Below are 26,510 nucleotides of genomic sequence, written 5' to 3' on the forward strand. Positions count from 1 at the left end.
CGGTTTTAAAATCAAAGTTGTGAGCTTCAAGAAGTCTGTCTATCCTAACTAATTGGTATATTTCCATATTTCCATTTCTTCTTTTTCTTTTTCCTGTTTCTTAGCTTTTTTTCTACACGTTGGCATTCCAAGCCAAAGTATAATTTTCAAGTTTTGACTAATTTTTCACCTTGCTTTTGCAGACATAAAAATGGCAAATGATCATGGCTTAGCATTTTCCATCACCATAGGCTCCATTGCCTTTATCATTTCAAAGATAATTCTTACAGTTCTCCTTTATAAGCGATGGAAAAGAAAGAATATGATCTATGAGGATGGTTTCTCAGGTATTTAACTTTCTAATTAAAATTTGAATCTTCTTGTAATTTTACTTCTAAGAAACAACATCATGGGAAACAACATCATGGGTGTACGGGTCCAAATTTGCCCGGCCCGTTATAAACCAAAATTAAGAAATAAAACCAAATAAAGTCCAAGTTTCTAACAATCCATACAAGCCCAAAATTTTACAATGTGACCCAAAACTAGGGCAAGCCCAAAATGGCCCAAAGCTGAACATTTTCAGCAAAAGAAAAAGGGTTAGGAACCCTAGCAGCCTTGCGCCGCTCCCCACGTGCCTCACCAGCACGTTCAGCGTCCGAGGCTTGCCCTCCTCGTGCCAAAACGGCAAAAAGCCAAAATATCCGCCTCCATTGACCCTTTTGCGCGCCTGTAAAAAGAACAAAAGAAGAAACACGACAGACAACAGAGCAAGAAACAACAAAAAGGAATAGTAGGCAAATAATAAACAATGTATGTTCTCGGCTATAAAAGCCCGAGACCAAGAATGTAAAAAAGGGGGGAGATTTTTCAGAAATCAAAAAGCAATTGTAAAAAAAAAAAGAGAAACACTGAAATCTAAAAGAGGTCTCTTGATTCTTTTTATTTTTCTGTTTATTATATATATATTTTTTGTAAATCGGTAGAAACAAAAAAGTAAAAGGAGGAAAAGGCTCACCTGAACCTCGCGGTTGCGCCGTCGGAGGATTTTTCTCCGTCGCCCATATTAGACCCGAAATGGGGGGTTGGGAGCCTCTTCCGTTCAACATCATCGGGCTTTGGTAGCTTGGCCTTCAAAGGCGCTGCAAAGCGGGGCTAAAAAGCCCATTCTCCGCGACGCCAGCCACTGGCCATGGCGGCGATAGGGAGGGCAGACGGTGGCCCGATCAGCCAGAATCTTTGGGGAGAGGAGAGCCCCTTTCTATTTTTTTGTTTGAAGCAGGGGAATGAAATGATTTTTTGGGAAATTTTTGGTTTAAATAGGGTCTGAAAACGGCACCGTTTTGGCCTGTTTCCTCTAACCCTTAAACAACGTCGTTTCGAAGACCCGCGGTGCGACCCGACCCGAACCATCAGAATCCGCGTGTTTCTGCGGTGAATGGGTTATTTACGCGCGGGGCCTCTCCGCTTTTGTGACTGTAGCGACGTAGAAATTTTAGTTTGGGGTCGCTAATTGTGGCGATCTAGTGAAAAAGTTTGAAAACTGAAATTTGATTTTGAAATAAAAAGGAGTCGCCACCGATCCTTTTTTATAGGTGTGATCGGACACCTATTAGATCTATTTTTAAAACAAAAGAAGGCTAAGTTCGGGTCTACGTCGAAATCCAGAGAAAAAATAGGGCTCGAGAGTCTGTTACGTGCGAGGAAGGTATTAACACCCTCGCGACGCCCAAAATTGGTATCTCATAAACACGTGTTGTCTTGATTTTCAAAAATACGAGTTCAATGTAACACTTAGTTGTGATCCGATTGAAAAGACGAGAAATTTTAGTTTATTCCGGTTTTTGAGAAGGACATACCGTTTTAACACGAGTCAATTGATGTTCACCCAACATAGCGATGAAATTCAATGACTTAATGTTAAATCGGTACGTTACCTTGATTATTGAAATTAATTAGAAAAGCATGGATAAAATTCTTGAAGTAATACAAAACAAAGTTGAGATGAAATAAAATAAATAAATAGAAAAATTAAAAATATGTGAAGTAAATAACAAATAAAGCAATAATGCAAAAATATTGAAAATATATAATACATGTAACACAATGATGATATATGCATATACATTAGAAATGACAACAATATAAAATGGATTTACTAATATACTACAAAGACACATACATTCATAGATATAAAGAATAAGGATATTAGAAATGCTAAGTATATAATGTTGGAATATATACGTAATATAAAAATTTGTAGAATGTAGTATTAAAATATGTGCACGATATATATAATAAAACTGTTGATAATATTTCACAAATATGTATATATACTAAAATATACATAGCAATATATAAAGTATAATATATAAAAAACGTATGTAAAACATATAAAAGAAAATACATATGTTAAATAATATTAAATTATTTACATAATACATATATATAGGAACAAACACCAATAATTCATGAATATGTACATAGGCATATTAAATACATATGATCGATATAGAAATATTAGAATAAATCAATTAAAAAGTAATGCTATGCACAAATAGATATATACATATATAACAAAATACCTAAATAATGCTATGTTTGATGATAATAACAATGACGATATAAAATGTATACTTACAACAACACATTCACTACATTAATAATCATAATAGTAATGGTATTAAGATACGAAGAATAACAATGTAACACAAAAATACTATATGTATAAATCTATATACATAAATAAAAATATACACTATTGTAATAAAGATAATAATAATATACTATTAAAATATATAAAAGCAGACATAACATTTAAATATTAGAATAAAGTAGCTAAAATATGAACATAAATACATATATATATACGCATATAACAAAAATATACAATAATATATAATAATAATAATAATAATAATAATAATAATAATAATAATAATATGGAAATACAAGAAAATTTAAATAAGAATTACGGATAAACGAAAAAAAAGGACCAAAATTGGATAAAATCAAGTTTTGGGGCCAAATCTAAAATAAAAATAAGCCATTGGTCATTATTGCAACACGCGAAGCATGGGGGACCAAAGGCGTAATATCCCCAAGCCTCTAAAACGCTACGTATTAACGGGGCTAAATTGTAAGGCGGATTGAGCTTTAGGGCCAAATTATAAATAAATATAAACTTGATTTGAAACACTAAAAATGCGGAAGGATCGATTGCGCAAATATCCCATTGAATTAAAAACACGCAGATCCTGGAGTGGGTCAGGCCGGATCGGGTCGGACTATGGCGAAACGGCGTCGTTTAAGCATCTAGGGGTAACGGCCAAAACGGTGCCGTTTTCCTCCTCTATAAAAACCAATTTTTTGAAAATTTTCACATTTCAGAAGAGAAAAAAAAAAAGAGAGAGAGGGAAGAAAGGAGAGAGGGAGAGGGAGGGCTCGACCACGGTTGATCAACGGACGGCCTCAAGCTCATAAGTCTGGGCCGGCCACGTGTGCATGGCAATTTCTAAAAAGTAAATTTTTTCTTCCTTTTTTTTTTGCTGTTTATTTTAGTATTTATTTTTATCCTTAATCTAAATATATGTCTAAAATAGGCCTAAGGCCGAAACTAAAATGGAAAAGAAAAGAAAGGAAAAGTAATCAACTTTAGTTTTCTAGTTCTTTGATTTTAATCCCTTTGATTTTTCTGATCTTGGCTGCTTCAAAAAATGCTTGTTTTTGTATTATAATTTCTATATATTTCTTGACTTTTTCCAAAAAAAAAGAACCTCTTTACAGTGTTTTATTCGGCTTTTTATAGCCTATTTTGTTACATATTTTGTTATTATTTTTTGCTATTCTTACTTCTGCTTTGCTTGTCTGTTGTTTTTGCAGGGCATGGCCGGTGTTGGTGGTGGGAGTGCCAGACGGTATGGGCAGTGCCAGGTCTCGGACAGAGGAGGAAGTGGTCTGGCAGCTCGCGTGGGGGCTAAGTGATCGCGCACATGGGGCAACGGCGAGTGGTTCGGCTGATTAGGGTTTTGGGGTTTTGGGTTTTGGGTTTGTAAGGGGTTTGGGCTTTTGTGTATTGGGTTTTGGGTTTGTAAGGGTTTAGGGGTTATTAAATGGGTCAGTGGTTTAAATATTTGGGTTTATTGGGCTATGGGTATTTTGTAGAAGGGCCCAAAATTGGCCTACAACAGCTGCCCCTCTTTGCTCATTGTCGTGTAACGAGAATAGAGCAAAGACACAAAGAAAGGCCAATTTTGCCCAATACTGCCAAGTATTGACTTCTTTGGTGCTCTTCTTGTTCAGGTAGTCTCCTTTCAGTCCGCCGCATCTTGTAGCTTTGGTTCACTCCACTGCATCTTCTGATGTACGCCTTGTAGCTTCAATCTACTCCAATGTAACTTCAAGGATATGAGATTTGTAGCTTCGATTTGCTTCCATGTAACTTCAGAAAGATGAGATGTACAACTTTAATCTGCCCTTCTATCGCTTCAGTGAGATGAGATTCGTGATCTTCTCTTCTGTAACTCTAGCGAGACAAGATTTGATATCCTTAATCAGTTCCACTGCGACCTCAAGGAGACAAGACTTACAACTTTTGACCGGCTCCACTACAGCTTCAGGGAGACCAAGTCTGGTGTCTTTCATCAGCTTCAATCTTTATTCTTACTCGGCATGTGATCCTGAGTTCAACTCATTTCTCGCAATATGAATTGACTCTTTAAAAACAGACATTAAAAACAGAAATTGAAAATAACTCAGCACGTAAGCCAAAGCTCAACTCATCTCTCACAACATGAGCTGGTCTTTTGAAACTTAATTTGAAAAGCAGATTTTGAAAATACCTCGACATATGACCTAAGGCTCAACTCACTTCTCGCAATATGGGTTGATTTTTGAAAAACAAAAATTAAAAGGTACAACTCACCTCTCGCAATATGAGTTGTTTTTTGAAAAACAAAAATTAAAAGGCTTAACTCACCTCTCGCAATATGAGTTGATTTTTGAAAAACAGGAATTGGAAAGTAGAAATTGAAAATACCTCAGCGTGCCCCGAGGCTCAACTCACCTCTCGCAATATAAGTTGATTTTTGAAACATAAATTGAAATTACCTTAACGTGTCTTGAAGCTCAACTCACCTCTCGCAATATGAGTTGATTTTGGAAAAGTAAAAATTAAAGACAGGATTTGAACAAGAGAAATTTGAAAATACCTCGGCGTGCCCCGAGGCTCAACTCACTTCTCGCAATGTGAGTTGATTTTTTTGAAGCATAAATTGAAATTACTCAACGTGTCTTGAGGCTCAACTCACCTCTCGCAATATGAGTTGATTTCTGAAAGCAGAAGTAAAAACATCAAAATACCAAAACCCGTCATTTGGTAGAACTCGGTGTCTTTTCCTTTGATTGAGATGACTATCATCACATCCTCTTGCTTTCTTGGATTACAGATATGACATGCATGATGTCATCATGATATGCACATGTTTGTCTTAAATACCTTTATGCCTACATGATTATGCAGTGCTCCTTAAGCATATTTGTCGTATGTCCTTTTCGCCACGATTGTTGAGGATCTGCGTTCATTGCTTTGATTCTCGACTTTCTCTTCAGGCTCGTACCCGTCTTCAAGCTTTACGAGTAATCGACGTTTCTCAGATATCACTCTTCTGCCCCCGATTGAACTTTATTCTTACTTTGAGACTCTTGCGCTTATTAAATTTTCATCCAGGTAATGCTTAATATTTCTTTTGTTTAGAGTATGTCATTTCACCATTTATCATGTAAATTAATGAGATGCATGAAAAAGGTCAGATAGGGATAAAAATGATATTTCATATTCATCTATTTCAAGTGTGGCAAACAAAGCAAGTTAAACAATGAGAGTAAAAAAATGTCAAAAAGAAAGAAAGGATCGTATTCAATGGATACAAATGCTCTAGATATTCAACACATGAACTCTTCCTCGTTCCTCAATCAAAAATCTTTTCGAGCGCGGCTTCTTGCGTAGAAGATTTTGAGCTTTCAGAAATACTTCAAATACTGTAGCCTCACTGCTTGACCTATCGTTCGACCGCTAGGTTTGTTTCATTAGGACGCCCTCTCGGGTTTTCATTCTAATCTTTTTGTACTAATCAAGACGCCCTTTTGGGGTTTTCGCCTTGATCCTTTTTTATTTATTTATTAAGATGCCCTTTTCGGGTTTTCATCTTAAGCATAATATTTCTTCACAGCATCTGAGTTCACTGGATTCGACAACTCTTTCCCATCCATCTCGGTAAGGATCAAAGCTCCTCCTGAGAATGACTTCTTTACGACGTACGGTCCTTCCCAGTTTGGTGCCCATTTCCCTCGCAGATCTTTTTGTATTGGGAGAATTTTTCTCAGCACGAGTTCTCCTTCATGGAATTCTCTTGGTCGTACCTTCTTGTCATGGGTGCTATCATTCTTTTTGGTACATCGCTGTGACAAATTGCCTCGAGACACTTTTCTTCAATGAGGTTCACTGATCATATCGAGCTTGTACCTATTCTGCTTCTTCTAACTTTGATTCCATTAAGACTCATAGAGAAGGGATCTCAACCTCGATAGGTAGCACAGCTTCCATTCCATAAACCAGAGAGAAGGGAGTTGCTCCCGTAGATGTTCGTACAGATATGCGATATGCAAACAAAGCAAATGGAAGCTTTTCGTGCCAATCTTTAAACGTCTCAGTCATTTTCCCAATGATCCTCTTAATATTTTTATTGGCTGCTTCAATAGCCCCGTTCATCTTTGGGCGATAGGGTGAGGAGTTATGATGTTTTATTTGGAATTACTCGCATACTTCCTTCATCATCTTGTTATTCAGATTCATGGCGTTATCTGAAATGATTCTTTCAGGCAAACCATATCGACAAATGATTTTCTTCTTCAAAAACCTGCAAACTGCAGTCTTGGTCACATTGGCAAACGAAGCGGCTTCTATCCATTTTGTGAAGTAATCAATGACCACAAAAATGAATCGATGTCTATTAGAAGCTTTGGAAAATAGGCCTATGACATCCATGCCCCACATAGAAAAAGGCCATGGAAAAGTCATGACGTGAAGGGCGAAGGGCTACATGAATTTTATCGCAGTAGATTTGACATTTGTGGCATTTTACGCAAAACTAATGCGATCGCTTTCCATCGTCAACCAAGAGTAACCGAGTCTCATAATCTTTCCGCCATATGAAACCATTGGCATGTATCCCATGATTCCTTCATGGACATCTTCAAGTATCTTTCGGCTTCAACATCATCCACGCATCTCAAAAGTACTTGATCCTTTCCTCTTTATACAGATATCCCCATCAAGAACAAATCCACGCTGCCATTCTTCTGATTGTTCTTTTGTCGTTCTCATTCGCTTGTTCGGGATAGCTTTGATTCTTGATATATTCTAAGATATCATGAAACCATGACCGTCCGTTTGCCTCTTTCTCAATGCTACAACAGTGTGCAGGGACCTCGTATATGCTCATTTTGAGGGGCATTGTTTCTACTTCTTTACTTGCTTTGAACATTGAAGTCAAAGTGGCCAGGGCATCAGCCAGTTGGTTCTCTTCTCGTGGGAAGTAATGAAAAGTTATTTCTTTGAATTCCTTGATCAATCCAGCCACTAAATCGCTGTACTTAATCAATTTTGAGTCCCTCACTTTCCACTCTCCACGGATTTGGTAAATCACGAGGGCTGAGTCCCCGTACACCTTCAAGATCTGGATGTTTCGTTTGATAGCTGCACGAAGCCCCATGATACAGGCCTCATATTCTGCGATATTATTGGTACAGAAGAAGTTCAGTCTTGCGGTGAACGGATAATGATTCCCGTCTGGTGATACCAGGATTACTCCAATTCCATGCCCTAGAGCATTTGACGCACCATCAAAGCACATCTTCCATGACTTCTCTTTTGATGACTCGGATTCTATTTCTGTGATGCATATTAAGTCTTCGTCTGGGAAATCGAATCTTAAAGACTCATATTCCTCTGTTGTTCGAGTTGCTAAGAAGTCAGCTATTGCGCTCCCTTTTATCGACTTCTGACTTACATAGGCAATGTCATATTCCAAAAGGAGGATCTGCCATGTGCCATTCTTCCTGATAGTGCCGGCGATTCCATCATTTATTTTATTGGGTCCAGCTTTGAAATTAGCCATGTCGTGTGATACAACATATATTGTCTGAGTCTCTGAGCTACCCAAACCAGAGCGTAACAATATTTCTCAATGGACGAATATTTTGCCTCATATTCAGTAAACTTTTTGCTGAGGTAGTAGATCGCTTTTTCTTTCTTTCCTGACTCGTCGTGTTGCCCCAGTATGCACCCTATTGAACTTTCGAACACAGTCAAATACAATATCAATGGTCTTCCAAGAGTTGGCGGTACTAGCACTGAAGGACTAGACAAATATTGTTTTATCTTATCAAAGGCCACCTGGCATTCCTCGTTCCATTCTCCCGGGTTATATTTTCGAAGAAGCCGAAAGATTGGGTCGCATTGGTTGGTAAGTTGAGCGATAAATCGGGCGATGTAGTTTAATCTCCCTAAAAATCCTCTAACTTCCTTTTGCATGCGTAGAGGTGGTAATTCTTGGATGGCTTTTATTTTATCTGGGTCAACTTTGATACCTCTTTCACTGACAATGAAGCCTAGCAACTTTCCCGAGGTAACCCCAAATGTACATTTGGATGGATTAAGCTTTAGCTGAAACTTTCTCAGCCTTTCGAACAACTTCTTGAGGTGCACTACATGCTCTTCTTCCCCTCGGGATTTAGCAATCATGTCGTCGACGTAGACCTCTATTTCTTTATGCATCATGTCATGGAATAATGTTACCATAGCCCTCGATATGTTGCCCCAAAGATTCTTTAACCGAATGGCATCACCTTGTAGCGTAAGCGTTCCCCACATTGTTATGAAGGTAGTTTCTCCATATCCTCGGGGCCATCTTGATCGATTATACCTCGAGAATCCATCCATGAAAGAAAACAATGAATGTTTTCTTTGTGTTGTCCACCAACGTATCAATATGTGGCAAGGAAAATTATCTTTTGGGCTTGCTCGATTCAGTCACGAAAATCCACGCACATTAGTACTTTGCCATCTTTCTTTGGTACCGGACTATGTTAGCCACCCATTCGGATATTTGGAGGCTTGTAGGAAGCCGTCAAATTGCTTCTTAACTTCCTCTTTTATTTTCAACAACATTTCGGTCTCATCCGTCTTAATTTTTCTTGGATGGGCTTGCATTCGGCTTTAATGGGAGCTTATGGACCACTAAATCTTCATCTAGCCTCGCATATCCTGGTATGACCATGCGAAAATATCTTTGTATTCATGAGTAAAGTGATCAAACTATGCCCGGTACTTTCGAAATAGAAGTCCCAATCTTCACTTCTTGTTTCCTCTCTTGATGCCCAAATTTATTGTTTCCTGATTCTTCATGAGGCAAAATCTGTTTATCCTCTTATTCCACCATTCTTAACAATTCAGAGACGAGACATAATCTTGAGATTTTCTTGACTTCAAATTCTCCTAAGCAAACAAACCTTCTCAAAATCAATTTCAAGATTCAGAACGGGCTTATTCATGTCGTCAATATCGAGCACCGAAATTTGAATGGAAAAGGAAGCTATAGAGGGACATCCAAGTATTGGAAACAACAAACAAAATGTTATGTCATGGCAATGAGGCAAATGTAAGGATAGGCTATGAAATGAGAAAATGATTATGAAATTAGTGATAATGAGAAAAATCGTGACAAAATGCATCTTCATTGATATTCATTTAAATGATAAAGAGCAAATGTAAGCTCTTACAAAAGAATCCTATTATATCTAAGGACACAATAGAAAGTTAATGTTTAGCATTACTCAAGACTTATAAACTACAAGAAGCTCCTCGCCGGTCAATTGTTCAACATGAAACCGGAGGGCAAGGCGTATCCTCGAGACATCTTTACTTGCACCAGCCCTTTTGTCAATGACATTTATACTGACATTCTGAAAACCCCTTTCAATTAACCCCAGCATGTTTCGTGGATCATCTTGTCCAGGGTACATCATTCCCGCAGATGTAAATGTTTTTGACAAAGGAGGGTACTTTATTGGTTCCCATTCTGGTTCTCGGCCCAAAGTTCTTGCAATTCTTCTCTCTTGATCCTTCTTCCACTGTCTTCTTCTTTGACGCATGTCAGGCTGGAACCCCAAACCGTATCGGGCCTTGTGGTGCACTGGTTTTAAAGCCCTAACTATTCCTTGCAGATGTCTCCCTAAACCTCTTCCCGCACGAGCTCCCCTTCTTACGGTCAACTTGACACCCATTCTGGTATTTCTCGACAGTTTTAGCATCGGGATTCTGTTTCTCTCAGCGATGAAAGTGGCATTGACGAATTCAAGGGATCGAAAGGAACATTCTAATGCGTCTTTGTTCACTTCCAAGTATGGTGCATCGTCAGAGACAGATGCGACAATGTCTTCTTCTCCCTCGACAGTGACCAAACAACCGTCCATGATAAATTTCACCTTTTGATGGAGGGATGATGGGACTGCTCCAGTAGAATGGATCCAAGGTCTTCCCAAAAGGCAGTTATAAGAGGGTGTAATGTCCATGACTTGGAACTCGACATCATAAATGTAAGGGCCCACTTCCAAAGGGATTTCGATCTTTCCCATGACTTCGCGCCTCGTTCCGTCGAATGGCCTTACCGTGGAATGACAGGGCCTTAAGTGGGACAAATCCATCGGTATTCTAGAAAGCGTGGCCAATGGCATAACATTTAACGCTGACCCATTATCGATGAGTACGTTCAGTATTATGTAGCCCTTGCAGCGAGTCGTGATATGCAGTGCTTTCACCGAGCCTCTACCATTTGGCGATATCTCATCATCACTAAAAGAGATGAAATTGTCCGCATTCAGATTGTTTACCCACCTATCAAGCTTTTCGACAGATATGTTGTTGGCCACATAAGCTTGATTTAACACCTTCAATAAAGCATTCGGTGTGGCTCAATTTAACAAAGATGATAGAATCGAGATTCGTCTTGGTCGCTTGCTCAATTGTTCCACCACACTATACTCACTGTGCTTAATAAATTTCAAGAATTCTTGAGCTTCTTCCTCATTCACAGGCTTTTTAGTTTTTTGCACGGGTGGAATTTCTTGCTCGACTTCGACTTCGTGCATCACTGCTTTCCCTTTTTGCTTCGAGTCGCTACTTTTCTTTACCGGTTCAACTTCTTTAGAATAGCATCGTCCACTTCGAGTAAAATGACCTACCTCCCCAACATCTTCAGTTATGGCTTTGGACTTTTCAACTTCTGGTGTAACGATATTAACATCATATCTCCACGGTACTGTTTTGTTGTCCTTATACGGGAAAGGAGATTGTACTTCAATTACCATCTGTGGTTTCAATGGCTCTCTCATCGCGTCCTAATAAATTACCAACGGTCGATCAACACTATAAGGGGGCTCTGATGATTGGCTATCAAAGACGCATACTTCTCTTTCATTGGCATCTTTCCTCTTGTTAAGGACTTTGATCTCCTTATTATCCATCCGGTCTTGAAGTAACCTTTTAAAGTCCTCACATGACTGAATGTCATGTCCAACAATCCCATGAAAATTGCAAAACTTTGACCTTCTTCTCCAAAAATTCTATCGAGTGTGAGCAATCCTTTCTTAACCAATACCTCCAGATTTTCTGCAGAGGCGTCCTTATTTCTGAAACACATCTTCTGACGTTCCATTCATCCTCTTTCCCCACTGTGCTCACATTCCCTTCGGTATGGTTAGGGAACGGGTTCCCCGTGGGATTACTGGCACTATCAAATCGTAGGATACCCGCGTCAATGAGTCATTGAACTCTCCTTTTGAAAACAAAACAGTTCTCAATAGAGTGCCCCTGGTTCCCTGCGTGGTATGCACAACTAGCGTTTGGATCGTACCACTTTAGGTATGGAGGTTTAAGGGGTGCCATGTAATGGGGAGAAATTAGCTGTTTTCCAAAAGTTTTGGGTACAATTCCCCATACGACACAGGGATGGGGGTAAATTGTGATCTCTCGGGATTATGCCTTGCTGGTCTTGGTTGGTTTCTGGGTTGGCTTTGGGCGGGTACCGTGTTTTGTGGGAAAGTGGTGACGGGTCTTTGGTTGTTCGTGGCGTATACGGGGTAGGATGGATGTGGTGCTTGGTAGTAAGGGGTTTGAGGGGGATAATAAAAATTCAGGGGTGGATAATTTCGAGGTCGGGGTTGGTTAGGATACGAATTGGGAATGTAACGACTCTCAGTTCCCACCATGTGGGCTTCTGGCTCTTTCTTCCTTACAGGTGCTGCTTTTCTTGAGCCTTCTGATCCTTCCATTCTACCGCTCTTGACGGCATTCTCTATGAGTTCACCGGATATTACAATATCCGCGAAATCCTTCGTGGCACTTCCCACTAATTTGTCATAAAACGGTGCCTTTAAAGTATTGATAAAGAGAACGGTTATCTCTATTTTTGTTAGTGGGGGTTCCACTTGAGCTGAGACATCTCTCCATCTCTGCGCATACTGTTTAAAAGTCTCTGATGGCTTTTTCTCCATCATTTGCAAGGTCATACTGATGCTCGCACCATATCCGATACATGCTTGTCTTTGCTCAAAATGTTGACGCCAAGTCCTTCCAGGATCGAATCTTTTCTCTACTAAGTTGATTGTACCACCGAAGAGCTGACCCTGTTAGACTATCTTGAAAGCAATGTATGAGTAGTTTATCCTCGTTCACATAACCGGTCATTTTTCGACAGAACATAATGAGATGTGCTTTTGGGCACTTTGTCCCATCATACTTCTCAAAATCAGGCACTTTGAACTTCAAAGGCAAAATTAGATCAAGTACCAAACTGAGTTCCTTGGCACCTAGTACGGAGAAGATTTCAGTGCCTTCTATTGCTTTGAGTCTTTCCTCTAGACTCCTATATTTTACGTCATGGTTATCCAATTTCAACTTGGCTACCTCTGCTGGGTCATCCAGATCTAGAACTAGTGGATCAGCAGGACTAACCCCTGGGTTCGACGCGAATATTCCTTGCCCCAAATTAGTGGGTGGAGCAGGTGGCATAGGTCGATGTTCCAAGCCTGTGGGTTCCCCTTGAGTATACCCTCTTTGTGTTGTATATGCGGGCGGTGGAGTGAATCCCGGGGGATAGAGTGGATCTTGATCGTGGTGAATTCTTGACTGAGGTTCCATAACATCGGGTTCGCATTTTCCTTTGACCAAAGTTGTCATCATCTCCATCATTTTAGCCATCTGATCTCTTTGCTCGAGTGATTCCTCTCGAGATCTCACCATTAGGTCTCTCGTCTCTTATTGTGATTTGGCCAGTTGCTCTTGTAATTCCTTTTGAGCCCTTTCCATCCTTTCAATTCTCTCATTGAATTCAGTTTCCATTACTCTAGCTTGTCGGCGCGTTTTATAGGAATGGCGTGGTTCCAGATTTGAAGTCTTGTAACTGCGGATTATACGGTTCTTTAGTTTCGGTGGATGATTATGGTGATATGTACACGCGATGAATGAATGAATGAGTATATAAATGGATGAATGTCCAAAGAATAAATGATGCATAAATGTTAGTTATGAGTAAACATGCAAGAATTTTGTGTTGATTTCAAGATAGCCCCATATTTAGGCATTTCATTTATCAACATAGTCTATTACAAAAAGTTTTCATTTTTCCAACAGTTACACAAATTTCCTAGCCACATTGCCTTGTTTCTTCACTTGCTCTAAAAACTCTGATATGCTCGATCTTTGGCTCGGAGGGAATTGGCAACTGAGAACTTCGGCTTCATCTGATAATTGAACAACTTGCATAGCCGCTTTGCGAATTTCATTGATCAAGAAGTCGAGTTGCATTTCTTTTTCTTTGAGAGTTCCTTCATACGCATGAATGTCCCTATCGTACTGATCATTCTTTTCTTTTAGAGCCTTCAGGAGGTTATCTAATTGTTGTTGACGAGATTGCAGCATATTTTCTAGATCTCGTGCTTTCCTTTTTAATTCTTGATGTTCAGACTGACTATTTGCAAATTCTGCAGTCACCATTTCATACTCGGCGTTCTTCCTTCTTAACTCTATCACAGCGCGCGCAGCCTTTTCCTCCTCTTTCTTTGCTTTTCCCTTCCAAAATTCCATTCCTCCCTTGATATTGCTAATTTCTTCCTTCCACTCTGCTGTCGACTTGCCCAACCCACTATTCTTTATAGTGTTTCTTAATTTCTTATTTTCCAAATGAAGGTCCCTTAAGTCGTTTCTCACGATCTCGGCTTCTCTTTGTACTTTTTCAGTTTTGGACCTTTCAACCTGAACTTCAATCTTCAGTTGATAGTTTTCTTCTTGAAGGGCAGTAAGGTCCCGAGACATCTTGGCCTTTTCTTGTTCGAATTCTTGTCTTGCCATTTCTAGCTCAGACGGCGTTTCCTCCGAGAAGGGATTCTGGATGGTGTAGTTTGTTGACAAGATTTGCTGACTATTTACCCGTTGCTTCCTCCATATGTCGTAATCTTGGGTAAGGGTATCAGCATACAAGGCTAATTCCATGAAATGAATTTTCTTCCAAGACTTTGTAGTGTCTCGGACTCTCTTCATATATCCTTCACCCGGGAAAGCGAACTCGAACTGTGCTAATCCTCCGCTATGGGTAGGAATTGTCGCGAAGAAAATTGCCTTTGGACCAATAGCGGAGCATATCCAACTCCTCCCCATAACCCGAGTAAAGGTACCCAATCTTGGCTTCCACATTTGTATAGCAGAATTGAAGGACGAATCCAGGGTGCTCTCCATGTTATATCCTCGGCGCGAAGATTCTGAAAGACTGATACCCAATGTTGCTCGGTGACTTCCTTCGGCCATTCTTTCTTGAGGTAAGCTTCTAGCGGGGCAAATGTTTTTGAAAACATATGGAACGGAGTGCGCTCTACTTTCCAAAAATGACTCAAAATCCAAACATTGAGCAACTGAGCACATCCACTAAATCGTCCCTTTCCAGCCCTTCGACAAGTACTCAGGGACCTGAAGGTCTCGGCTAGGATAGTCGGGACAGGGTTGACTCCTTGTTTTAACCTTTCGAAGAAATCAACTACTGCAACTTCGAGATGTCTGAGAACTTTTGGGAAAATGACCAAACCATAAATGGCCAAAGCGAATAGATTTACCCTTTTCAGCATGTCGGGATGGTTCAGAGCCAAGTCTCGTAGGGAGGACCATGGAATGCAAATGGTTTCATTCTTCTTCTTTATCTGTTTTTTAGCCCATGCATCAGTCATGTTTGTCAGTCTCACAAACTTTTTCTTGAAGGTCATCGGCTTAGGCTCCTTCAAATATATTTTGCCGAATTGTACATTGTCGATGCGGAGTAAAGCAGTATACTCTTCTATGGTTGGAGTCATGTCTTCTTGATTGAAGGTGAAACACTGATAAGCTGGATCCCAGAATCGAACCATGGCTTGAATCAACTGTTCGTCTACACGGATGGTGATCAGGTGAGCTATATCTCCATACCTCTCAGTGAAAATGTCTCTAGTGTCTGAATCTCACTGATTCCAAATTCGAACCAAATCCTCAAGGTTATTTTGGCGAACATTTACAGTTATATGTTCGGGCAAATTAGCAACACACCCTTCCACTAGACTATCCCCCTTTTCTCTCTGAGTTTTTAGAGACCAGTCCCGAACCACGGTATTCTTCTCGGTTATTTGTGTAATTGACTCCTCCATCAGAAACCCGTTTTTTGGCAACCAACCTTTAATCAACACCTTCCTAATATGATGCCTATGATGCATGATAAAAATAAAAATAAAAACAAACAAACTTGGTTAGTAAACACAACAAATATAGTTTGAAAAACAAATTAAACTACCCAATCCAATTCTTTTGCATAAACAGTGTAAATGAAAGGCAAAAGGCATTTTCTCCGTGTACTTATTTTGGTGACTATAAGCGGACAGAGGTTCGGCATGGCTCTAATTGGATAGCTCGTATAGTTCATTATATGCAGTCTCGGTTCTAGACAGGTACTCGAATTACTCGTACTATCATCTGCTAAGATCAGCACGAAGCCTCGGTCATAACCCATCACAAGCTCACGAGTTCAATTCGAGGGATTACATTTACTTATGCCTATGCGGAGGGACAAGTTAACTCACGAAAGCATAAGTCATATGTAACCCGAAAGTATTCACTAGCCTGTGCGAAAGGACGAGTTAACTCACGAAGGCGTAGCGTTTACTTTCATTTAAAAGGACGGAGCCCGGGTAGAGAGCTCATGTTATGCGAAAATGCAAGTGTACGGTGTGTGGGGAAAAACTCATAAACCTTTACGTTTTACTTAAAGAAACTAAACCAAAATTAAAATCATAAAAATTGAAAACTGAAAAACAACCAAATAAGCAAGTTAGAAGAAATATTTACAACATGATACAAATGCATGAATTTTGAAAACGAGATTTTCGGATCACGACCAAATATTTACTTTGAACAAGGAAATTTGAAAATTTTGACAAAACGTGTTTAATTCCAGACACGACTCTCAAAAAGGGGGTCCCCAGTGGAGTCGCCAGCTGTAGCGACGTAGAAATTTTAGTTTGGGGTCGCTAATTGTGGCGATCTAGTGAAAAAGTTTGAAAACTGAAATTCGATTTTGAAATAAAAAGGAGTCGCCACCGATCCTTTTTTATAGGTGTGATCGGACACCTATTAGATCTATTTTTAAAACAAAAGAAGGCTAAGTTTGGGTCTACGTCGAAATCCAGAAAAAATAGGGCTCGGGAGTCTGTTACGTGCGAGGAAGGTATTAACACCCTCGCGACGCCCAAAATTGGTATCTCATAAACACGTGTTGTCTTGATTTTCAAAAATACGAGTTCAATGTAACACTTAGTTGTGATCCGATTGAAAAGACGAGAAATTTTAGTTTATTCCAGTTTTTGAGAAGGACATACCGTTTTAACATGAGTCAATTGATGTTCCCCCAACATAGCGATGAAATTCAATGACTTAATGTTAAATCGGTATGTTACCTTGATTATTGAAATTAATTAGAAAAGCATGGATAAAATTCTTGAAGTAACACAAAACAAAGTTGAGATGAAATAAAAATAAATAAATAGAAAAATTAAAAATATGCTAAAGTAAATAACAAATAGGGCAATAATGCAAAAATATTGAAAATATATAATACATGTAACACAATGATGATATATGCATATACATTAGAAATGACAACAATATAAAATGGATTTACTAATATACTACAAAGACACATACATTCATAGATATAAAGAATAAGGATATTAGAAATGCTAAGTATATAATGTTGGAATATATACGTAATATAAAAATTTGTAGAATGTAGTATTAAAATATGTGCACGATATATATAATAATAAAACTGTTGATAATATTTCACAAATATGTATATATACTAAAATATACATAGCAATATATAAAGTATAATATATACAAAAAACGTATGTAAAACATATAAAAGAAAATACATATGTTAAATAATATTAAATTATTTACATAATACATATATATAGGAACAAACACCAATAATTCATGAATATGTACATAGGCATATTAAATACATATGATCGATATAGAAATATTAGAATAAATCAATTAAAAAGTAATGCTATGCACAAATAGATATATACATATATAACAAAATACCTAAATAATGCTATGTTTGATGATAATAACAATGACGATATAAAATGTATACTTACAACAACACATTCACTACATTAATAATCATAATAGTAATGGTATTAAGATACGAAGAATAACAATGTAACACAAAAATACTATATGTATAAATCTATATACATAAATAAAAATATACACTATTGTAATAAAGATAATAATAATATACTATTAAAATATATAAGCAGACATAACATTTAAATATTAGAATAAAGTAGCTAAAATATTGAACATAAATACATATATATATACGCATATAACAAAAATATACAATATATATAATAATAATAATAATAATAATAATAATAATAATAATAATAATAATAATAATAATAATAATAATAATAATAATAATATGGAAATACAAGAAAATTTAAATAAGAATTACAGATAAACGAAAAAAAAAGGACCAAAATTGGATAAAAATCGAAGTTTTGGGGCCAAATCTAAAATAAAAATAAGCCACTGGGTCATATTGCAACACGTGCGAAGCATGGGGGGACCAAAGGCGCAATATCCCCAAGCCTCTAAAACGCTACGTATTAAACGGGGCTAAATTGTAAGGCGGATCGAACTTTAGGGCCAAATTATAAATAAATATAAACTTGATTTGAAACACTGAAAATGCGGAAGGATCGATTGCGCAAATATCCCATTGAATTAAAAACACGCGGATCCTGGAGTGGGTCGGGCCGGATCGGGTCGGACTATGGCGAAACGGCGCCGTTTAAGTGTCTAGGGGTAACGGCCAAAACGGTGTTGTTTTACTCCTCTATAAAAACCAATTTTTTTTGAAAATTTTCACATTTCAGCAAAAGAGAGAAAAAAAAAAAAGAAAAGAGAGAGAGGGAAGAAAGAGAGGGAGAGGGAGGGCTCGCCACGGGTGATCACCGGACGGTCGTGGAAGCTTCATGGCACGGCCGGCCACCGTGGATTTCCAAAAAGTAAATTTTTTTCTTCCTTTTTTTTTCTGTTTATTTTAGTATTTATTTTTATCCTTAATCTAAATATATGTCTAAAATAGGTCTAAGGCCGAAACTAAAATGGAAAAGAAAAGAAAGGAAAAGTAATCACCTTTAGTTTTCTAGTTCTTTGATTTTAATCCCTTTGATTTTTCTGATCTTGGCTGCTTCAAAAAATGCTTGTTTTTGTATTATAATTTCTATATAGTTCTTGACTTTTTCCAAAAAAAAGAACCTCATTACAGTGTTTTATTCGGCTTTTTATAGCCCATTTTGTTACATACTTTGTTATTATTTTTTGCTATTCTTGCTTCTGCTTTGCTTGTCTGTTGTTTTTGCAGGGCATGGCCGGTGTTGGTGGTGGGAGTGTCAGACGGTATGGGCAGTGCCAGGTCTCGGGCAGAGGAGGAAGTGGTCTGGCAGCTCGCGTGAGGGCTGAGTGATCGCGCACATGGGGCAACGGCGAGTGGTTCGGCTGATTAGGGTTTTGGGGTTTTGGGTTTTGGGTTTGTAAGGGGTTTGGGCTTCTATGTATTGGGTTTTGGGTTTGTAAGGGTTTAGGGGTTATTAAATGCGTTAGTGGTTTAAATATTTGGGTTTATTGGGCTGTGGGTATTTTGTAGAAGGGCCCAAAATTGGCCTACAACAGTGACGTAATGCGATTTGGCCCTTACGTGTTTCTTTTATTTTTCTTAAATCTTGCCGCATATTTTTGGTTCGTTTCAAATTGGTCCTCTGACCATCTAAAAATTGGACATTGGAACGCATCGTTTTGTGGACGCGAGAATATTTCTCATCTAGTCCCTGTATCTTCGCACGTGTTTTACTTTAATCTTTCGATGGGCCCAGTTCTTTCTTTATTTTTAACATTCGTCCTAAATTGTTGCCCAAATTGCAAATTAAGCCTTGGTCACTTAGTTTCAACTCTCTCATTTTATATTTCACTTATTTACTTTTATTTATCTATTTATCATTATTATTTCTTCATCTTTTACATTAAAAAAATAGATTATTCATTTTTAAATGTATATTTTATTACTTTTATATTTTTAATTTTAACATTTTCTTGGTGTTTGTGGTTTTATTATTTCTTTTATTATCATTTTATATCTTCATGCTATACTTTATCTTTTATTATTATGCACTTCCTATTTTTATTTTTATTTTATTTTAAGTCACTTTGTTTATTTTGTTGTTGCAATTTGATTATTAATATTGTCATCATTATTATCATAGTATTCTATTTTATTATTATTCATCTTTTAAATACTCTACCTAGATTATTATCCAACATTATTTTAACTATTTGTTCGCTACTTTTAATTCTAAATGTAACATTATATGTATATCTATTTATCTTCAAATTTCAGTATTACTTCAAGTTGTTTAATTTATTTATTTATACTTTCGATTTTAATCAATTTTTTATTAATGATTCCTTTTATTTATTTACGTTCTCATTATTTCCTTTATTTTCGTTCCTTAGCATTCCTAAATGAATCACATTTTATGTATATCCCTTTTATATATTTTTATATACATACTTTTAATTAATCCGCTTCATCCAGTTTTGGTTCTTACTTGTTTATTATTACATATATTGTTTTAAAATATAATCGTTTGTAATCTCCTATTTTCATCAAATTTTCTGTCGTCATTGTTATATTATTTTAACCTTTCTTTGTTATTTATTAATTTCTTTTTGTTGCTCTCATGTTTATTTTATTTTATCATGTATATTCCTCTTTCCTTCATTTTTTTTCATGTTATTGTTTAATTGATATTAGATTTAATTGATAATTGTCATTGCATACTCGTTGTTTCATTATTATAGATACGTCGTCACGTTGCTTACTATCATTCTACTATTATTCCAATTATGTCATGAGTCGTGTTTAAATGCCCATTCTTTATACTATAATTCAAATAAAATAAATATGCATAGTTTTAAACATTATATGTTGCACTTTTTGTTATTCAAAAAGAAATTAAAAAAAAAGGCAATATTATGTGTCTGGAAATTTGAGAAATCGTGCCCTATCGTGTTGGGTTTCGATTTTCCGTTCGACCAAATACTAAGTATCCTTTTTAAATTTCATCTATGTTTTCTTAAATAAGGCAATATTTGGCGCTTTGGAAATTCGAGAAATCGTGCCCTACTGTGTTGGGTTTCGATTTTTCGTTTGACCAAACGACCAATACCCTTTTTAAAATTTTGTCCGCGTTTTCTAAACCTTAAAACGAATGCAAGATTCGAAGTTTGGAAATTCGGAGAATCATGCCCTATCGTGCTGGGTTGCAATTTCCCGTTTGTTCAAATAATCGAATACTCCTTTAGAATTTCACTCATGTTTTCTAAATTCTAAAACAAGGCATTGTTCAACGTTTGGGAATCCAAGAAAACGTGCCCTACGTGCTGGGTTTCGATTTACCGTTTGACTAAATAACCGAATATCCTTTTAAGAATTTCAATGCATGAGTTTTTGGAAATCATGAGATGATTTTGGGTATCGAAGGTTTGAAATGTCGTGTCCTACGTGTTGGATGTGATATTTTACTTCTTCGAAAAAAAGAGAATTTTAATGTCCACTTCAAGTTATCCAAACATTCATAAAAAGGGATCGTATTTCAAAATTTATTTTAAATATTTTCAATTTTTGACATTAAGACATTAATTAATAAATTAGGTACCAATTTTGGGAGTTACGAGGGTGCTAATCCTTCCTCGCACGTAACCGACTCCCGAACCCGTTTTCTCAAATTTCGTAGACCAAAATCGTTGTTTTAGTAAACTAAAATGTTTTATTAAAATGACCAAACTTCTTGGTGATCCGATCACACCCAAACAAAAAAGATTGGTGGCGACTCCCCATTTTCATTTTTTGCTTTCAAAACTAAAGTCGATCCCTGTTTTTTAAAAAAATGGTTTCGACAATGGGGTTTAAATATCAAATCCTTAATTCAGGTGGGAAAATGGTGATGTTCAGGTCTCCATTACTGCAGTCTCTAACATCTGATGTTTTCTTAAAGAAGACATTGAAGTTGAGCAACAAAGACATAATTGGTGCTGGAGGATATGGTACGGTTTACAGGTTAACAATAAATGAAACCATGGCCTTCGCTGTGAAAAAGCTAAATAGAGGACCTCCAGATAGAGACACAGGATTTGAGAGAGAATTGGAAGCAATGGGGGACATCAAGCACCGCAACATAGTAAACCTTCTTGGATACTGCACCACCCCTTACTACAATCTTCTTATATATGAGCTAATGCGTAATGGAAGCTTAGATGCTTTTCTTCATGGTATGCACCACATTGTTTCTTCAAGTTTTCAGCATTCATATCTAAATTAACTTTGCTCCATCTATTTTCAAGGGTAATTTGATGATAGATTATACTGTGATGTAGGAAAAGCAAGGGAAAGCAAGATTTTGGATTGGCCAACAAGATATAAAATAGCATTAGGAGCTGCAAGAGGAGTGGCATAGCTTCACCATGATTGTATCCCTCATATAATCCATAGAGATATCAAGTCGAGCAATATATTACTCGACCAGAACATGGAGCCACGAGTCTCAGATTTCGGGCTCGCAACATTGATGGAACCAGACAAGACTCATTTTTCAACATTTGTTGCAGGGACCTTCGGATATTTGGCCCTAGGTATCATGAACAAAATTGCAGTCATTCTTCTCCTCTTCTGTGAAACAGATGGATGATTAAACTCTGTGTTCGTCTGTAGAATATTTCGATACAGGAAGAGCAACAGCGAAGGGCGATGTTTACAGCTTTGGAGTTGTAGTGCTGGAGCTTTTAACGGGAAAGAAACCAACAGATGAAGCATTTCTTGAAGAGGGAACAAAGCTTGTTACATGGGTAAGGTTACATCATATTTCAATTTTAGCTATCCATCACTTTATAATCATTGTGCTAATATTTGAACAGGTAAAGGGAGTTGTTGAAGAAAGGAGGGAAGAATATGTAGTTGACAATAGCTTAGGTTCATGTCCTGTGGATGAGGTTAACAAAACATTCAATATAGCATTGATGTGTCTTGAAACAGATCCCTCCAAGAGGCCTACAATGGCCGAGGTTGTTAAGATGTTGGAGCAGATAAAGTCAGAAAAGCTGTAACTGATTCTTAATGTTTCTCTTGGTCTAATCATCAAGATAAACTGCTGTACAGGCAACATGTTCATCATGATACTCTTTGTTTATTCAATAACCATGAAAAATGTATATGTTTGTTTACAAGTTCAGTGGAACTAAACAAAATCTGACTTTTATTCTTTAAAGTAGGAAACTTGAGGAAACTAACTCATTGTATTTACTTGAGAATGGTGGCCAGCCCAGTGGCAACTGATGTTTTCAACGAAGGAGAAACTGGAGCATCTCCAAAAAATACATCAAAAAGTGCAGAACCTACATTTGGTGACTCAATTGTAGCATCAGTACTAGTTGGCAATCCATCTGATGAGACAGCAACCTGAAACACAAAGAGAACGATAAATGGATTAAAACCATGTGAAGAAAGAATGTTCAATGTCTATTTTAGTCAACACTCACAAGCATTTTGGAAGGATGGGGCCAAGTCAAAAAGATGGAAGTTCCTTTATTAAGTGGTCGTCCTTGGAAAATACCACGAAATGTGGAAAGAGCAGATTCATCAACCGGAGTTGGTGCCTTGATTCTAGGGGAGATGGCTTCATCCAAAGCATCCCAGAATGTTTTACCATCAACATCTCTCACCAGGACAATCTGCAACGATTTCTCCATAGGATCTACACTTAAAAAGGATGTCAACTGGCAATTCACTTATGTTCAAGTAACATAGACTAAATATTAAAGACTCAAATAACATATCATTATTACCCTCAAAAAAGGACTTAAACAAGGGCATATCATCTTGAATCTGAGCAGCCGACCTTCCCTTCCGGGCATCCAATTTACTTAAGATGGATGGATTGACATATAGTCCCGCTGCATAAACCTTAACACCAATGATGGCAAAAACTTTCTCCCTGTACCCTGAAATCATTAGGCAACTAAGACAGGTTTATAAGGAACTCCATCAAAATGTTATTAATAGCACACAAAGGAGTAATACTATGCTTGTAAGACTAGTACTTATTCACAGATATTGTAGCAACTGACCTGTTCCAAGCAAAGACAATGAAGTTGAGCAATCAGGCACAATTAAGGATGTCCGAAATTTCACTTTGGTTGCGGGTTCCTCAGTATAATCTGCAGTTCCTACTGTTTGCACATTGATAAAATGAGAGACCTTATTTTGAAATAATATATGTTATCATATATTCTAGGGTTACATGGAGAAATCAGTCATTGTAGTTTATCTAACAAGCATATCAACAAATTACAAAATTAGATATACAAAGTAATAATTCATATACAGCCACTGTAGCATCGTGATTATCATACATGCCCTCCATTCCATTTAGGCCTGTTATATTCAATATCACTTGTGTTTGGATGCAAATTCCAATTCCATTTTAACCATGCAATTACATCTTAACCCATAATCAGTCCATTCTAGCCATCTGCATGTTTGGATGCAAATTCCTACTCCATTTTGTCTCAATCAGAAAATTGAAAACTTTCACACTCAGTAAACATAAAAATAACAACAAACAACATGCAGCTATAATTAAAAGGGGGGGAAAACAGATATTGAGAAATTACCTGAAGAAGCTTTCAAAGTGAAATGGGTTTCAGTTAATTTGTTCTTCTGAGGGGAGAAATGAGTTGACAGAGACAAAGAATGAACTTTGTGAAATCCAAGAAGTGGGTGTGAAAGTTTTCCTGGAAAATTATTTCTGGGATTGGGTTTAGAAGGTAATGGTGAAGTGGTGCACATTGGTGTGGAAATGGATCCCAATCCAACCATTTTCTGAACTTTTAATTTTATTTTGCAAGCTGAAATCTGCAATTTCAGGACGATGAGAAAAAGGGAGAATGTTGAAGGGAACTGAAGTCTATGGTTGTTTGTTTTTAGGCTTTTACTTGTTTACTTAACTAAAACTGGATCCGATCAATTATCAACTCTAAGCTTGAACTTAACATGAATAGAAGATTATTTACTAAATAAAATTAATCTTAGATTGAAAGCAGATTGTTAACAAGTTAAAAAAAAAAAAAAGAGTAAAATTTGGTCTTTATCTTTCATTTACTCAAAGAAAAAAATACAATAATAAAAACTCCACCTAAGGAAAAAAAATCAAATGAAAATTTCATTTAAGAAGGAACCAATTAGAAATAAAAAAACCATGAAAGCAGTAGGCCCTCACAATTTGTCCTTTTCTTCATCCACTTTCTGCAATAGATCCTTGTTGGATTTTCTAACTTCTTTACTACAAAGGAAATCATGTTAGGACTGGAATATTAAATTTATCTAATATCAGCACTTAAAAAAGATTATATATGAATTAAACTAATCTAAGCAAATTAAGATCTCTTCATTCAAACAAAGTAACCCCTCCCTTATAAGGCCTCAGCTTTTCTTTGCTTTCCTCAATCAAACCACACCCAAACTGCTAATGTTCGTAGTTTAGCTTTTCATTTCACAAAAAGCCATTATTTCATACTCATTTAAGTAAAGATTTCAATGGCTGAAGTTGCAGCTAAAGATTTCATTTTCCTGCTCTTGTCCTTCATTTCAGCTACTTCAGTCTCGTTCTCAATTCACATTACAAAGCAAACAAAGTTGCTTTTTTCAACTTCCATCTTTGCATAGTTTTCATGAATGCAGTTGAATTCTATCTCGGTTTTTACTATTTTAACAAATTGAAAAAAGCTCGAACCTTTATACCTTTTACGATTTCAGAGGCTCTGGTCTTGTCATAACTGACCCTATGTTCAATCACAATATCAGTGAAAAGATAAATCATAAGTATTAATGAATACGATTCAGTCAGTTCATCTTTTTTAGATTAAATAAGTATTAGATATAGTAAAAATAGAATACAAAACTTGAAGGTCACTTAAGGGTTTAGTGGATTTCCATGTGGATACGTTAAATGTTCTAAAATCTAAGGTGCTTTGATGTGTGTGCAAACTGCTGGTTCAAGCAACTGTATTAATATGGTTAATTCCTTTGGGAAAAGGAATCTTGCAGCTTCAAATTATTAATTAATTATAACATTTAAAATTTTTTTTTTAAGTATCTGAAATATTGGAATGTAACTTGTGGGGTTTGACCTGCTCCTTCCATGTTGTATTAGGACGAGAACGAGGTTTTTGCTTGAGTCGTGTGGAAGATTTCGACCTTTTTGACGTTGGATGTTTATGTTCTACAAAATTGGGGCATATTTGGCAAAATAATAATTGGTTTGATTAGTTCCCTTAAATGTTTCAGTCCATCTTCGTGATGAGCTCATGAGCTTTTTAGATAATGATTGAGTTGTATTTTGGAGTATTTTATATTATTGGGAATTTGTTTACGAAGGTTTTTATAAGATAAATATTAAAGATAATTAATGATCTATCAAAATACTATTAGATGATCACTTGAAAAAATTTATAAATAAACTATTGATCGACATTTTTTTTGATTCAAGCGGAGTTGTTTTAGACATTTCTTATTTAAAGATTTGTTATGAAGAGATATTATGTAATATAAGATATTGTAATGAGAGTAATTTGTACAATTAGGATTAGCATTGGGCTGTAATTATTTATAGATTAAGTTTAAGTTAATAGTAATCTAGACAATTGATGCATGAAATTCTTCTCTAAAAGAAGTTCTACATATATAGGATTGAAAAATCCAAACTATATT

General features: G+C 36.8%; 2 protein-coding genes across 2 annotated transcripts; one reads left to right on the forward strand and one right to left on the reverse strand.

Annotated features, from left to right (window-relative positions):
- Positions 1 to 190: 190 nt before the first annotated feature.
- On the forward strand, positions 191 to 23,028 carry LOC108462696 (receptor-like serine/threonine-protein kinase At1g78530). The gene is given in 5 exon segments (XM_053024593.1): positions 191 to 326; positions 21,680 to 22,018; positions 22,124 to 22,378; positions 22,458 to 22,591; positions 22,661 to 23,028. Coding segments are annotated over 5 exon segments (1,053 nt in total). The 3' UTR covers positions 22,850 to 23,028.
- On the reverse strand, positions 22,910 to 24,959 carry LOC108462939 (fatty-acid-binding protein 3, chloroplastic). The gene is made up of 5 exons (XM_017762855.2): positions 24,416 to 24,959; positions 23,870 to 23,971; positions 23,588 to 23,743; positions 23,282 to 23,496; positions 22,910 to 23,201 (listed from the first exon to the last, which is right to left on the reverse strand). The coding sequence occupies exons 1-5, from the start codon at positions 24,618 to 24,620 to the stop codon at positions 23,043 to 23,045; spliced, it is 837 nt and encodes a 278-aa protein (XP_017618344.1). The 5' UTR covers positions 24,621 to 24,959; the 3' UTR covers positions 22,910 to 23,042.
- Between the last annotated feature and the right edge of the window lie 1,551 nt (positions 24,960 to 26,510).

The sequence above is a fragment of the Gossypium arboreum genome, chromosome 13 (genome assembly GCF_025698485.1).
Source record: "Gossypium arboreum isolate Shixiya-1 chromosome 13, ASM2569848v2, whole genome shotgun sequence".
NCBI lineage: Eukaryota > Viridiplantae > Streptophyta > Magnoliopsida > Malvales > Malvaceae > Gossypium > Gossypium arboreum.

Excerpts from the sequence above, each read along its gene's own strand:
- LOC108462939 (XM_017762855.2), bottom strand. The coding sequence starts at position 24,620 with ATGGTTGGATTGGGATCCATTTCCACACCAATGTGCACCACTTCACCA. Across the intron at positions 23,744-23,869 it reads ATTGTCTTTGCTTGGAACAG|GGTACAGGGAGAAAGTTTTT; the intron begins GTCAGTTGCTAC and ends TAATGATTTCAG. Across the intron at positions 23,202-23,281 it reads CCCATCCTTCCAAAATGCTT|GTTGCTGTCTCATCAGATGG; the intron begins GTGAGTGTTGAC and ends TTTGTGTTTCAG.